Here is a 15114-nt window from a genome sequence, read left to right on the forward strand (position 1 = left end):
AAGATGATTCATTAAAAGCCTTATTAGTTCTTATTTTTGGTTTCATGATGTAAATATTTTTACGTTATGAATAATATGATCTGTGCAAATCTAACCTGAAATGTTTTTCCAGTTCCACAATGACCAAAGATGGAATTCTCCCTGCACATTTCTGAAGAATATCAAGAGAAAACCTCTCTAATGTCACCCGGCCTTCAGAAGCAGCACCTTCCAATTCCTGATAGGGAAAATAGAAATTAAATGTTGAACCTGGAAGCATCATTACATCAGAAGGCAAGAATTGAAATGATGTTAAAGGAGACAATTCTTCGTCAATGTAGTAGGGAGCTGCTGTGCCTTGCCAACAAATTCTGTTTCAATTACTGTATTTGATGGCATATAGGACACCCCTCCCCCACTTCTCCCATTTTTAGTGTAATTAACCACTCACTTTGCATGGTTGAGAAGCCAAAGCCTCCTTGCACACAAACCAACAGCAGCAACATGTCCTCCTGCCCGCTGCGGCTCATGCTGCTTCCCCACCCTCCTCCGTACAAACACCGATTGATTGACAGGTGCGCCAGGACCCAGGGGCGCGCAAGGGCAGGAGAGAGAGAGAGAGAAGTTAGGGCAACAGGCAGGGCCCAGGCCCACTGTCATGGGGAGTAGACGATAGATCGCTTGCTTTGAAGGGAGCGCTGGGCCCCGGTGACCAGGCTCCACACAGAATCTTTGTTCGACGAGCATGGCTCCCAGAACAGACTGAATGAGGTGCGGAGGCAGTTGATAGTGAGCGAGCACAATCTAATAGGGTATATTAGATTGTGAGATTATTATTTAAATCTGATTTCACTAGCACTGGCCAGCCATTGATATCTAACCCTTGTACAGTAGAACTCTGACAATTCAGCACCTTTGGGACTTTGGTACTGTTGCGCTAGCAGATTTTCTGGTTTATTGGTTGTAACACCAATTTATATATATTTATAATATATTTTCAATATATTAGTTTAATCAAATAAATGTGACACAGGTACATAATAAAAATATTAATACATCTTATACAATAATAAAAATGACATGGGGAAAAAAACACTACTAATTGTCCATCCTGTCCCTTTGGTGATGCCTGGCTAAACATAAACAGTCCACTACCTAATAATAAAAAGGAAGGTCATCATGGGGGTCAAAAACCAAAGGTTAATTAATCTTGCAAATTCTGAAAATAATTAAGAAATGAACCCCAAAAGGAAACAAAGTTAAGATTCATTTCAGTCGTGGAACATCTCATTTTTTTCCCCAAAGTCAGACGTACAATCCGATCAGACGACCATTCAGTGTGAGTGGGAGAGACAGCATCTTTCCATCTCATTAATATGGCTTTTCTAGCGATGAGGGAAGCGGGGGCAACTAAATAGGATTGTGAAGCAGTCGATGTCAGACCCATTGGCCCACTTATTCCAGAAAGAGTAAGAAAAGGCTTTGGAGTCATAGTAATGTTAAGAACTCAAGACAAGGTACGAAGTACACCTTCCCCAAGATTGGAAAGAAAGGGACAGAACCAGAACATATGATAGTGTGAAGCTCCTTCATCCAAAACTCAACTCTAAGAAAGTTGCACAATGTTATAACTTTCCACTAAAACAGGCAAGTATAAACAGCGCAAATGAAGACATGCTAATGTTTATGCTTGAAACTGCTGATCTCCAGCATAAATAAAATGTGCTTGGCAGACCACCAACAATCAAAGTACAAATTACATTAAATTTTTGGCCTTCCCCAGTCCTGGCATCAGAGTGATAAAACACTGGGAGGAAATCCATTTTAATGTCACTTTACCTGCTTATGTGTATGAATTATTGACAAAAAGTCCTCCAGTGGAACGTGGACTACAACATGAAGTTCATCGACCCAGTCAGCCACATTGTTCTGCAAAAAAATAGGTGGAAGGACATTTTAGTATTTAACTGTGATTTGGCCAAGATATTCAGTTAAGGTCTGTGGGTAGTTTTTCTCCTGAAATGGTTTCATCCAGCAAGGAGATGGAGCCAAGTGAATTTGAGGGCAGGGTGGAAGTTGGCAGCAGAATTGATGAAGATCACAAGTTCATCATCGGGTGTAGGAGGAAATATCAATCTAGTTGTAACAGAAAACGAGTAGAGGAACCTGGCCTTAGTAGCTTGCACACAGATTGCTCCACCAAGCCAATGAAAAGACAAGCATAACTTGAACCCATGCGGGTCCCCACAACTACTCCTTTGATTTGAAAAAAGGTGGTACTAGTCAAAGGAGAAGTTGGAGGGCGAGTCCAAGTTTTGTTAATGAGAGGAAGATGGTGGTGGGGTGATCTGGTTAGGTCTGAAATTAAGGAAGAAGTGAAGAGCCTTGGGAGCTTCTTGGTAGGGGATAGAAGTATTCAGGGACTGGAAATCCATAGTGAAAATAAGGTGGTCCAACCAGGGAACTGAAAGTCGAAGTGGTAAAGGGCATGTGAGATGTCCCGGGCATAGGTGGGAAGGGACTGGTGCAAGGGGACAAAATAGATTTGAGGTATGATGATACCAGTTCAGTGGGGCAGTAGTATGCAGAGACAATCATTCTACTGGGGCAATTGGGTTTGTGGATATTGGATGGGAGGCAGAACTGGACAGTGAAGACAATGAAGTTAAATACTGTGGATTACAGAGTGATGAGATGAGTGATAGTGCAGGAAACTGTGGCCTCATGTGCCTTAGTGGAATTCTATTCAAGGGGTAAACAAGAGGTGACAGGAGTTGTCGCCTAGCCTCAGCAAGTTAGAGATCAGCACCTCATCTGCGGGATTGATGGTACATTGGGATTGATGTGGAGAGTGGAGGGTAGTGTTCTGATGGGGTGTGATTAGATTGGTGAAGTTAAAATGGTTAATGTCTCAGTAACAGTTGGAAATGAAAAGATCCCAGGCTTGGGGTGGGGGGGGGGGGGGGGTGGGGGAGTGGAGTGGAGCTGTGAAATGCAGCAAACAGTTTTAGAAAATGGCCAGTACAACTTTTATTTTTCTTAATGTTACAGAATCTGGACAGCTACAACGTGCCCTGAGAGAAGAGCTTAAGAGCTTAAAGGCAGAAGCCACAGAATGGGATAGAGAATTGAATTTGAAAGCTCAGAGTTGTCCCTGCATATTGAACACAGAAGCTCCACCAAGTGTTAAACAACCTATGTTTAGTTTATCCAAGGTAGAGTCATATGCACCAAATACAGAATACTGTACTAGATTAGATTGCCCAGGATCAGACTAGAGGATAGTTCTAACCTACCTTTCTTCTTTGGCTTGGCTTCGCGGACGAAGATTTATGGAGGGGGTAAAAAGTCCACGTCAGCTGCAGGCTCGTTTGTGGCTGACCAGTCCGATGCGGGACAGGCAGACACGATTGCAGCGGTTGCAAGGGAAAATTGGTTGGTTGGGGTTGGGTGTTGGGTTTTTCCTCCTTTGCCTTTTGTCAGTGAGGTGGGCTCTGCGGTCTTCTTCAAAGGAGGCTGCTGCCCGCCAAACTGTGAGGCGCCAAGATGCACGGTTTGAGGCGTTATCAGCCCACTGGCGGTGGTCAATGTGGCAGGCACCAAGAGATTTCTTTAGGCAGTCCTTGTACCTTTTCTTTGGTGCACCTCTGTCACGGTGGCCAGTGGAGAGCTCGCCATATAATACGATCTTGGGAAGGCGATGGTCCTCCATTCTGGAGACGTGACCCATCCAGCGCAGCTGGATCTTCAGCAGCGTGGACTCGATGCTGTCGACCTCTGCCATCTCGAGTACCTCGACGTTAGGGGTGTGAGCGCTCCAATGGATGTTGAGGATGGAGCGGAGACAACGCTGGTGGAAGCGTTCTAGGAGCCGTAGGTGGTGCCGGTAGAGGACCCATGATTCGGAGCCGAACAGGAGTGTGGGTATGACAACGGCTCTGTATACGCTTATCTTTGTGAGGTTTTTCAGTTGGTTGTTTTTCCAGACTCTTTTGTGTAGTCTTCCAAAGGCGCTATTTGCCTTGGCGAGTCTGTTGTCTATCTCATTGTCGATCCTTGCATCTGATGAAATGGTGCAGCCGAGATAGGTAAACTGGTTGACCGTTTTGAGTTTTGTGTGCCCGATGGAGATGTGGGGGGGCTGGTAGTCATGGTGGGGAGCTGGCTGATGGAGGACCTCAGTTTTCTTCAGGCTGACTTCCAGGCCAAACATTTTGGCAGTTTCCACAAAGCAGGACGTCAAGCGCTGAAGAGCTGGCTCTGAATGGGCAACTAAAGCGGCATCATCTGCAAAGAGTAGTTCACGGACAAGTTTCTCTTGTGTCTTGGTGTGAGCTTGCAGGCGCCTCAGATTGAAGAGACTTCCATCCGTGCGGTACCGGATGTAAACAGCGTCTTCATTGTTGGGGTCTTTCATGGCTTGGTTCAGCATCATGCTGAAGAAGATTGAAAAGAGGGTTGGTGCGAGAACACAGCCTTGCTTCACGCCATTGTTAATGGAGAAGGGTTCAGAGAGCTCATTGCTGTATCTGACCCGACCTTGTTGGTTTTCGTGCAGTTGGATAATCATGTTGAGGAACTTTGGGGGACATCCGATGCGCTCTAGTATTTGCCAAAGCCCTTTCCTGCTCACGGTGTCGAAGGCTTTGGTGAGGTCAACAAAGGTGATGTAGAGTCCTTTGTTTTGTTATCTACACTTTTCTTGGAGCTGTCTGAGGGCAAAGACCATGTCAGTGGTTCCTCTGTTAGCGCGAAAGCCGCACTGTGATTCTGGGAGAATATTCTCAGCGACACTAGGTATTATTCTATTTAGTAGAATCCTAGCGAAGATTTTGCCTGCAATGGAGAGCAACGTGATTCCCCTGTAGTTTGAGCAGTCTGATTTCTCGCCTTTGTTTTTGTACAGGGTGATGATGGTGGCATCACGAAGATCCTGAGGCAGTTTACCTTGGTCCCAACAAAGCTTGAAAAACTCATGCAGTTTGGCATGCAGAGTTTTGCCGCCAGCCTTCCAGACTTCTGGGGGGATTCCATCCATACCTGCTGCTTTGCCACTTTTCAGTTGTTCGATTGCCTTATATGTCTCATCCAGGGTGGGAACCTCATCCAGCTCTAGCCTTAGGGGCTGTTGAGGGAGCTGGAGCAGGGCGGAATCTTGGACTGAGCGGTTGGTACTGAAAAGAGATTGGAAGTGTTCTGACCATCGGTTGAGGATGGAGATCTTGTCGCTGAGGAGGACTTTGCCGTCTGAGCTGCGCAGCGGGCTTTGGACTTGGGGTGAGGGGCCGTACACAGCCTTTAGAGCCTCGTAGAAACCCCTGAAGTCGCCAATGTCCGCGCTGAGCTGTGTTCGTTTGGCGAGGCTAGTCCACCACTCATTTTGGATCTCCCGGAGTTTGCGCTGAAGATGGCTGCATGCGCGACGGAAGGCTTGTTTCTTCTCTGGACAGGACGGCTTTGTAAGGTGAGCCTGGTGGGCAGCTCGCTTCTTTGCCAGCAGCTCCTGGATTTCCTACCTTTATATGATTTGTAACCAACGTGGTAGAAGAAACTATCAACATGCAAGATTCCTTGTCAAATTTCACCTTACATTGAAAAAATGGAAGGCAAGAATTTCAATGAGTATTCACAAAGGAGGACAGTGTTGTTGGAGAGTTCAGGGAAAGATTAGGTGAAATTTTTTCTAGAAAAAAGAGACTATTAGAACAGATGGGGTTATTAGAGTGCTCAGTGGCTTAAAGGTAGATAAATCCCCCTGGGCCAGCAAAGGCTGCTATGGGCAAAAAGGGAGGACATTGCTGGAGCTCTGACAATTATGCAGTCTTCCTGCTCACAGACGAGATGCAGGATTGACTGAGCAGCTGGAATGACCCAGGTAATTTCAGGACAGGGCCTACGAATATCATACCAGAAGTAAGGGGTCATTTGAAAATAATTCTGAGTGATATTAATGATGTACATGGCAAGAGATAGTCAAAGGTAGTCAGCCTAGTGTCAAGAGTAGAATTTTTAAATTCTAATGAAGTGTATGAGGGCAGCAAAGACTTCAGTATGGGTTTTGATCTGATCCCCGTGGAAGACCACTTCCAAAGGTCGGAGCACATGGTCACCTCATGATGGAGAATGATAGTGGAGGGCTGTTTATTTGATTAGAAGCTGCACATGGTGCTGGTAAATAAGGACATCAAGAAGGTAGAAGATAAGAGGCCGAATCACTCAGCGTGGAAACAGGCCCTGCGGCTCAACTTGCCCACACCCACCAAAATGAGTGACCTGTGTTTGGGCCAATAGCTCTAAACCAATCCTATCCATGTATCGGTCCAATTTTTTCTTAAACTTTGCATCCACCTCCTCTCCTGGTTGCAACGGTTTAAGGTACAGGATCAGGTGTGATTGAGGAGGTTCTGAGACAGAATCCTCCCCCCGCCCACCCCCCCCTCCCCAAAGAGAGCAGCCTGAAATTTGGAAGAGAGGTGGTTGAAGATGAGAAGCTTACATCTTAGTAGCATCTTGGTGAACACTTGAATTGCGCAGGCTAATAGTAGACTCATACCAGAATTTTCCCAGGAGAAAAGTTTGCACAGGCAGACCTGTATCTGCTGAAACTTCTAAGATCTGAAGTGGCTTTGATAGGGTAGAAGAGAAGGTTTCCTGCTGTGAGAGCCTCAAAATAGGCATACTGTTTCATACAGAAGAGGTGACATTTTTCTCTCAGGGACACACTAATATGAGGAACTCTCTTCCTCATCGGGTAACAGAAGAGCAAATGACGATTCTTAAGGCAGAAGTAGTTCCTTACTATTCAGTGCAGTGAAATGAGTGGATAGGAAATCAGAGCTGAGGTTAACATCAGATCAGATGGTGCGGTGCACTGGACTTGAGGGATTGAATAATCAATAATGCTCATGAGAATTGTGCACATAACACACACAAATTGATTAGAAATTCAGAGTAATGCAGTCATGCTTTGTGACGAGCTAGTTTTTCCAATTGGCCAGCCTGCAAGGCAAAACACACGACTATCACATACCATCTGTTGCCCAACAATGGAAGTCTGTCTCCGCCTCCAGGTCACACTGTGGGGAATGGTCTGATTTTCTATCACACAGTTAACTCCCATTGCCTGTAGAATGCTAAGTAGTTGTCCTCCACCTTCTATCTGCAACAATCCTGCAAAAGCAAAATAAATGCCAAATCATGTTCCTGTGTGCAGTGGCATCCATTCTCTTACCCTGTCTTTCACTTGGAGATGTTAAATGCAAATAATTCCAAAAATAACATTACTCCAACATTAAGGAAAAAAAAACAAAATACAAAAAGCAGCAGATGCTGGACTCTTGATAAAACAATGAGAAGAAGTTTGGATCAGTGAGACAGGCAGCTTTGGTGGATGGAAATGATCAATGTTTTCGGGTCAGGACCCTTTATTGAGACAGGAGTTGATTTATGGGGTCCATGAGGCCTTGAACCAGCAAAGCATAAAGGAATAAGTCACAAGGTGATTTTTTTTGAGGAACAAGTTAGATTGTCCGTTAACAATTCAAGACTTGTCTTTCACAAACAATTTGTTTGTTTTAAAGAGTCATAGCCAATTAGCAGGTGTAGATAAAGAAAGAAGTGAAGACTCTTGGAACTTCTTGCACTGGAATTGTTATTGGTGCCAAGGATCACTGAGACCTCTAAGCCAGCCATCGTAAACTAGAGTCTTTGTTGAGGAGAAGAGCATGAGTCGTGCTGTTTACTGATTGTTCATGCTATTTATTATACTTTAATAAAATATCCTGTAATACTCTTGAAATGACATTTCTCCTTCATTGGTCAGAATCCTCGAAAAGCTGATTAAAGGTGGCAGTTCCTAGCCAAATGCATGCTTCTTGAAAGATCCTCTTATCCATATACCTGTCTAAATGTATTTTAAATATTGCCATTGTACTACCTGTACCCATGGCAGCTCATTCCATTCACGTATTTTGTTAAAAATTATTCAAACCAGATGTTTTAATATATTTTTAGAAAAATGATCTCCATCTCACCCCATATGCCTGTTTTGTCATCTCAAGGATAATTTCTTGGACCTATCAGTTCGGTTTAAGACCACTGAACATAGGAGCTGAAATAGGCTATTCAGCCCATCAAGTCTGCCCCACCATTTAATCATGAGCTGATCTGTTTTCCCCACTCAGCCCCACTCCCCATAACCTTTTATGCCCTAGCTAATCAAGAACTTGTCTCTGCCTTAAATACATTCAATGACCTGCCCTCCACAATCACCTGTGGCAACAAATTCCACAGATTTAACATCCTTAGGCTAAACAAATTCCTCTGCATCTCTGTTCTAAGTGGATGGCCTGAAGTTGTGGCCTCTTGACGTAGATTCTCCCACCATGGGAAACAACCTTTCTACATCTACCTTGTCCATGCCTTTCAACATTCAAAATGTTTCAATGACATCCCCTCTCATTCTCCTAAATTCCAGAGTACAGGCCAAAAGCTGTCAAACGCTCCTCAAGTGATAACCTCCACCCTTCCTTCCAACATAGTCATGTCAACGCCATTTGTGGGAGAAAAAAATTTAAGATTTGCTTTTTTAATTACTAATTCTGCAGGAAACCATGTGCTTCCTGCTTCTAACAAATGGTCAATTTGTTTTCTAGCCCCTGCTTATCCTCCCCTAGTTGCTGACTCAATACATTATGTTGTACCTCAAGATAGATGTGACACCTATTTGTTTTTTCTAAGACATGATGTTCTGCTTCCCTCTCCACTAAAAGCCAAATGGCTTTTGAACTGATTGATGCTTGAAACATGTTGTAAAACTCCTTTGTTCTCTATCGGGGAATGTTTTCTTATCACTTCTTTTTGGGATACAAATGTGTGTGCTTTTTCTCACAGTTCAGAGGCTCAGAGCTCCACTCTTAGACTAGCATTTCCATATCATGCTTGCTAATAAAGCAGTGGTTCTTAACCTTTTCTTTCCACTCACATACCACTAAGTATTCCCTATGCCATAGGTGCTCTGTGATTAGTAAGGGATTGCTTAAGATGGTATGTGGGTGGAAAGAAAAAGTTTGAAAACCACTGTTCTAATTGTACCTAATTGACTCGTTATGTGCTCGGTTTCATTATTCCAAAGAAAATGGGCCAATGACAATTTTTCTCAAGCAAAATATTTCAGTAACAATTGAGTCTAGAGCAGTGGTTCTCAACATACCCTTCCCACTCACATACCACCTTAAAAAATCCCTTACTAATCAGTGCACTGATGGCATAGGGATTACTTAAAGTAGTATGTGAATGGAAAGAAAATGGTTGAGAACCCAGAAATAAAGCTTTTCCTTAGAAGCTTTATTCAAGTTGTTCAAGTTCAAGTTCAGATAACTTTTTTTCTGAGACACCATTCAATGCATACCAAATGCAGCAAAGAAATGTGTCAGTTATTCAATTGATGTAAAAAGTGAACACATTCATGTCTGTCAATCTGGATTTGCATCCAGTTCTGAAGCTTCCAAAATCAGTTTCAAAAGAACCACAATACTTTTATTCACCAGAAATGAAAGAACCATTTCCATATAGAACTTTAAATATTTTTCATATTATTAAATTCGGTAGCTTTTTTCAATAATGATCAACTTAAACGTGATTTAACAAATTTAATTGTTTGCTCATTACCTTTATGTACACTCACCAGGATCAATGGAGACCTGTATGTGTTTTAGGCATTCTCCTGGACGCAACATCTTCTCAATGCAAGCCAACATCTTTCTTGTTGCTTTTTCCTGTTCCTGTTGTACACGAATATTTTCCTTCTCTGCTCGACGCAGCTCTCTTTCTTGAGCTTTTTTCAAAGTCTCTCGTTGAGTTCTCCTTTCAGGTGGATTCAGTTTAATCTTTTTCTGATAGCTACACAGAGCTGATGTCATCTCTTTAGAAGGTGCGAGATCCACCATAAGTGTTCGACTTGAATTTGAGTGTGGCTCATGTGATTTTACTGATTGCAATGTGCAGAGTTCATCACCATCAGAATCTGAAATCTCCCATGTGGAACGGGAAGGGATAGCTCGCCGTCTCTCATTTTGGTCTTCAAGTTCAGTAATGTCAGTGAATTTTTTTGTAGGATCAACTTGACTATGTTGAAGATTATTAGGAGCTTGACTATAACTTTCTTGACTAGTTTTAGAAATTGAGTGGTCAGACTTGTCAGACTGTTTGTTCTCCATTAGCTTCATCTTCAGTCTTTCTGATAGAGGAATGACTAGATACTCTTCATCATCACTCTCACTACTTACAACCATCACTTCTTCATTGGTCAAGCAGGCAAGAGAGCAGTTGAGATCCACATGAGAGCATTCAGCCTCACTGGTTGATGGAAGGTTGCAGCTTTTGAAGTCAGAGCCTTCAAATGGTTTTGGAACTCTACATTTAAAATCTAAGGGCTCATCAGAAATGGCATGACTTCGAAGACTTGTGAAGTTGTTAGCAGGTAAATTGGCTAAATCATCATCTGAGTTTTTATTACCAGCTTTGCTTTCTGAATCATCACAGTACAGCATCTTCTCAGCAACCCCAAACCGGCACACCTCAAATACAAAATGCCAGAGATTGTCATAAACATAGAATTCTACATTGCTCCATTTGCTTTGATGACTTTTTCTGTTATTTGAGATGAAAGGAATTAACCCCTATGATACAGAGTATTAGAATGGATTACTGCCAGGTTGTATGCTGGACAGATAAGACGCACAATAAATCTTTCTCCACTAAACTTGCATTAACCTCTGCATGAAAGTAGCATCTTAAAATATAATCGTGTTTAAATTCCCTAGTTTAGCCTTAATTTCTCAATCAGATCTCAACTCATCAAGAGCTGGATTAAGTATGCAAACTTTTACGTGCATAGTATGCAGGTGTAAGATACCCTGTGTACCTAGACAAGTGCAGTTCCAACATCCAGGACATTCAAGACTATTCAACCTGCCTTGTCTGACTGGCATTGTGGAAGTAAGGGTCTGCCTAGTGGAGATGGGTGTAGATTGATCAATGTTAATTAATGCCTACAAGTGCCTCTGGAATTAAATAAACAAGTTAGAAAATTTCTTTGGAAAGGCAAGGTAGCAAGAGTATCGATGGAAAAATTAACATGGAGATATGAACAAGGTGGATTACAATCTCATAATTTTAAGAATTATTATAAGGCACCACAATTGAGGTTTCTTACTTCTTTATTCAGGAATAGTAAATCAGCTTGGGTGGAATTAGAGTTAAATAAAATTGGAGAAGAAAAAGCTGACGGATTTATGACTGCTGACAGAGATGCTCCATTATTGAAACATTTGAAATAAAATTAATTTAGAAAATGTTGGAGGCTCCCGGTCACCAAAAAAGCCATTAGTTAATCCTTTTACAACTTTCTCCAAAGATAATCCATTTAAAATATATGGTATCATAAAGTAATTTGTAAAATAGCAGACTGTTATGAGAGTGGTTGATTGATGACATTCATTATTTTCATTTGAGAGTCTATTTGAGAGATAAATTAAGGCCAGAAATTATATTAATGAATTGTATTAATTTAGAAAAATTGATTACTGATGGAATTGTTAAGAAATTTATTTCATCAATATGTATGGAATTACAGGAGAAAATGTCTAAATTAGGTTTACTTAGACCACAAGAAAAATGGGAACACAATTTAAATACATTAGATCAAAGGAAAGATGGGAACATGGTTTAAATATATTACTATATCAGAAGACATTGCAAAATTTGTGTAAGGATATAATAATAATTAATATAAGATACAGATTGCTTCAATATCATTTTTTTTTACATCAATTATATTTCAGACCGATGTGGTGATGAAATTGGAACTTAAATAAAAAACACTCCAGTTGGTCTTCAAAAGTCAAACCATTTGGGATTTTTATTATTAGTAATTTTTACAGCAAGTTTCTGGTGGTGTTTTTCCATTAAATCCTGAATTAATTTTGATGGGAAATTTTGGAAATATAATTCTGAAATTAGATTTATCAGATTCTCAATTAAAATTTGTTAAATTAGCTCTGGTAATAGCGAGAAAGTGTATTGCTGTTACTTGGAAATCTGATGTTTCTTTAACTTTAGAAAGATGGCAAACAGAATTTAAAGATGTATTCCATTAGAAAAAAAAATTACATAATTTGAGAGGCAAATATTCTACTTTTTAAAAAAACAGATTTGGAACCTGTATGCTCAAACATTAGGATTAAATTTATAAATAATTTATTTGATTCCTCTGGTTCCATAAAGTTTTTCTTCAATGAATTATGCTTAGTTTTGTAGATAGTGGGGGTTTTGGGGAGGGAGTTGGAGGGTGTTTTAGTTAGTTTTTCTCTTCTAGTTCTTTTTCTTTCTACATATAAATTTAATATGTATTTAATAATTTATCTTGTATAATATCTTGATATATGAAAACTATATGCATGCATGTGTTTATTATAAACAAAATATTTTTAAAAATTGGAAGAGGAAAGCTAAAATTGATTTTGGCTCTGTGAAAGGAGGGGAGGGAGAGACCGCGCTGGGGAAAGGCAATGGGGGGGGGGGTTAAATAGAAACCAGAGAAGTTAATATTAATGTCATTCAGTTGGAGGGTGCCCAGATGGACGATGAGGTGTTGTTCCTCCAATCAGTCTGACAGTGCATGAGACCATGGACATATTAGCAAGGGAATGGGATGGGGAATTGAAATGGGTGGCGACTGGGAGATTCATGCTCTTGCAGCAGAGCAGAGGTGCATAACAAAGCAATCTCCCAGTCTTTCCAAAGTTGAGAAGATTGCAAGGGGAGCACTGGATGAGGTAGATGACCCCTGCAGATTCACAAGTGAAACATTATTTCACTTGAAAGGACTGCTTAGGGTCTCGAATGGTGATGAGGGAGGAGTGGGTCCAAGTGGAGCATCTCCCGTGGTTACAGAGGTAGGTACCCAGGGGACGATTGGTGGGAAGAGGGGACAAAGGAGATATGGAGGGAGCAGCACCTGCAGGAGGCGGAGAAGGGAATATGTGTCTGCTGGTGGAATCACGTTGCAGAAATAGCAGAGGATATTTTGGACATGGAGGCTTCTGGTGTGGTAGGTGAAGACAAAGTGAATTCTGTCCTTGTGGGGGTGGAGAGGGCCGGGGAGAAGCGTGGGTAATGGAAAATATTCAGGTGAGGGCCGAGTTGATGGTGGTAGAGGGAAAGCTTCGTAGTTTGAAGGGCATCTCTGATAATCTGGCATGATGACCTCATCCTGGGAACAGAGGAATTAAGAGAAGGGAAGAGTTCTTATGGGGGACAGGGTATGAAGAGATGTAGTTGAGGTAACTGTGGGAGTTGGTGGGTTTGTAAATGTCTGTCGAGTTTTTCTCCCAAGATGGAGACAGAGAGAGATCAAGAAAAGGGAGAACATTGGTAGAGACGGACCAAGTAAATTTGAGGCTAGGGTGGAAGTTGGCAACAAAGTGGATAAAGTAGATGTGGAACAGGAGGTGTTAGGATGATACTGAAGTTGGCACATGTCAGAGGACCATTGGTTGGATGCACCGGCTAGAGGGGTGGACAGTGTTCATCTTATTCTTCCTGGGGTGAGGTGCGGTTCAAGAAATGGCAGAAACACGGGTAAATGCTTTACCATTTACACAACTCTGAGTTGTCTTGGGTCAAGGTCAACAGTACACAAGTGACAAATATAGTCTAGTAATATATGGCATAAAAACACAATGCTGGAGTAACTCAGCTGGTCAAACAGTTGTTACAGAGATCTGTGTTGTGCATTGACCTATGTGTTGTGTGGTTTTATGTTAAAAAGTGAGTTTGCCTTTAAGAGCCAAAGTGAATGTGGACTGCTGAGAGTGGGAGACGGACTGAGCATATGCAGAAAATGATCGAAAAATTTCTGGATTTGGACAACAAACCACCACTGGGTGGTGCTGTGGAGTGGAAAAAGGCCCAAAACATGAGTCATTGTCTGGGAGGCAGTTTAGAACGTTGGGATTTCAAAAAGGATAAACATTACCTCCGGCCTTCTCTTTGCTCCAACAAAGAGATCATCTCAAGCAGATGACCGTAGCTTGGTCCTGCTAGGTTCCTGTCTTTGCTGTGCCATCCGGCGTAATTAAATCTGGCTTACCTGGCAGCAGCCTTCATTGGTGTGGTTGGCACCCCTGCTGGCATCCAACCTCTTCATGTGGTCTACCAAGGTGGAGATCTCCCGAAACGCCAACTCGTGGCCTAAAAGAGTTGGACCTGTCCAGCTGGACCCCATGCAACCTGGAACAAGCGGACATGGCTGGTCCAACCGCTCAATACTTGTTGAGGTCAAGGTCGAGTCCGGCCACTTCATCTCTCCAGAGCCCGACGGAGATGACATTGGATCTGACCAACAGACCCACTCACCATGTCAAACCAGAGTTCCGTTGCTTCACCCCTCTGGAACAGAGATCTGACCACTCAAGGCCCATTTTATACTGCGCTGTTTAAGTTAAGATGCAATTTATGATCTGTACAGCACTTTGGTCAACGCAAGTCATTTTAAATGTGCCATACAAACTAAAACGAGGGGAAAGGTCAGGAGGGAGAACAGCCAACTCTCCATTCTCCCTCCCTTTTCTCCACTTTCCACCCCCTTCCCTCTCCACTCACAGAACCATCCCTCCTCCCCCTGTTTGCTGGTGTGCCCACCCTCCCCTCACCACCTACTATCCTTGGGAACGTGCTTCCCCTTCCCCGCCAATTTGTTCAGACGCCTGCCGACAATTTTTGTCTGCATTCATCACGGTTTATTTGCAGTGAACATGTATGTGTGTGTGCACACACACACGGTCAAGTCATGGCCCAGCGACCCCCAGGGGCAGCGTCCGAGCATGGACGATGCGGAACCTACCTGGGCCGGGGCAACATCCACGATAGGAGGCAGAAGCCCGGTGTCCGCTTGCTCCGAGAACATGCCGACTGGGCCGAGCCGCCAGCCCAGGGAAAGATGGGACCGTCGGCACCAAGCCCGAACCCGCCACGCACCTTCAAATCGCCCAGGCGACAGATGCACGCCCGCCAACCATTGGCCGAGGAAACCGGCCCGTTAGCCAATCACGCCACAGAACGCCGTGCGATGGA

At 42.9% G+C, this 15114-nt stretch overlaps 1 protein-coding gene across 2 annotated transcripts in view; it reads right to left on the minus strand.

Moving 5' to 3' along the window:
* LOC138759260 (crossover junction endonuclease EME1-like) overlaps positions 1 to 15051 on the minus strand; it is a 48451-nt gene extending 33400 nt beyond the window's left edge. The window contains exons 1-5 of one of the 2 annotated variants that reach the window (XM_069929389.1): positions 14885 to 15051; positions 9665 to 10556; positions 7010 to 7149; positions 1819 to 1908; positions 96 to 217 (exon numbers count right to left, since the gene is read on the minus strand). In XM_069929389.1, coding sequence (XP_069785490.1) covers positions 96 to 217; positions 1819 to 1908; positions 7010 to 7149; positions 9665 to 10556; positions 14885 to 14947 — 1307 coding nt within the window. In that variant the 5' untranslated portion in view covers positions 14948 to 15051. Of the gene's footprint in view, positions 1 to 95; positions 218 to 1818; positions 1909 to 7009; positions 7150 to 9664; positions 10557 to 14131; positions 14623 to 14884 lie in introns of those variants that run through there. The other variant, XM_069929388.1, reaches the window with a different exon arrangement.
* Between the last annotated feature and the right edge of the window lie 63 nt (positions 15052 to 15114).

The sequence above is a fragment of the Narcine bancroftii genome, chromosome 3, assembly GCF_036971445.1.
Source record: "Narcine bancroftii isolate sNarBan1 chromosome 3, sNarBan1.hap1, whole genome shotgun sequence".
NCBI classification, from domain to species: Eukaryota; Metazoa; Chordata; class Chondrichthyes; order Torpediniformes; family Narcinidae; genus Narcine; species Narcine bancroftii.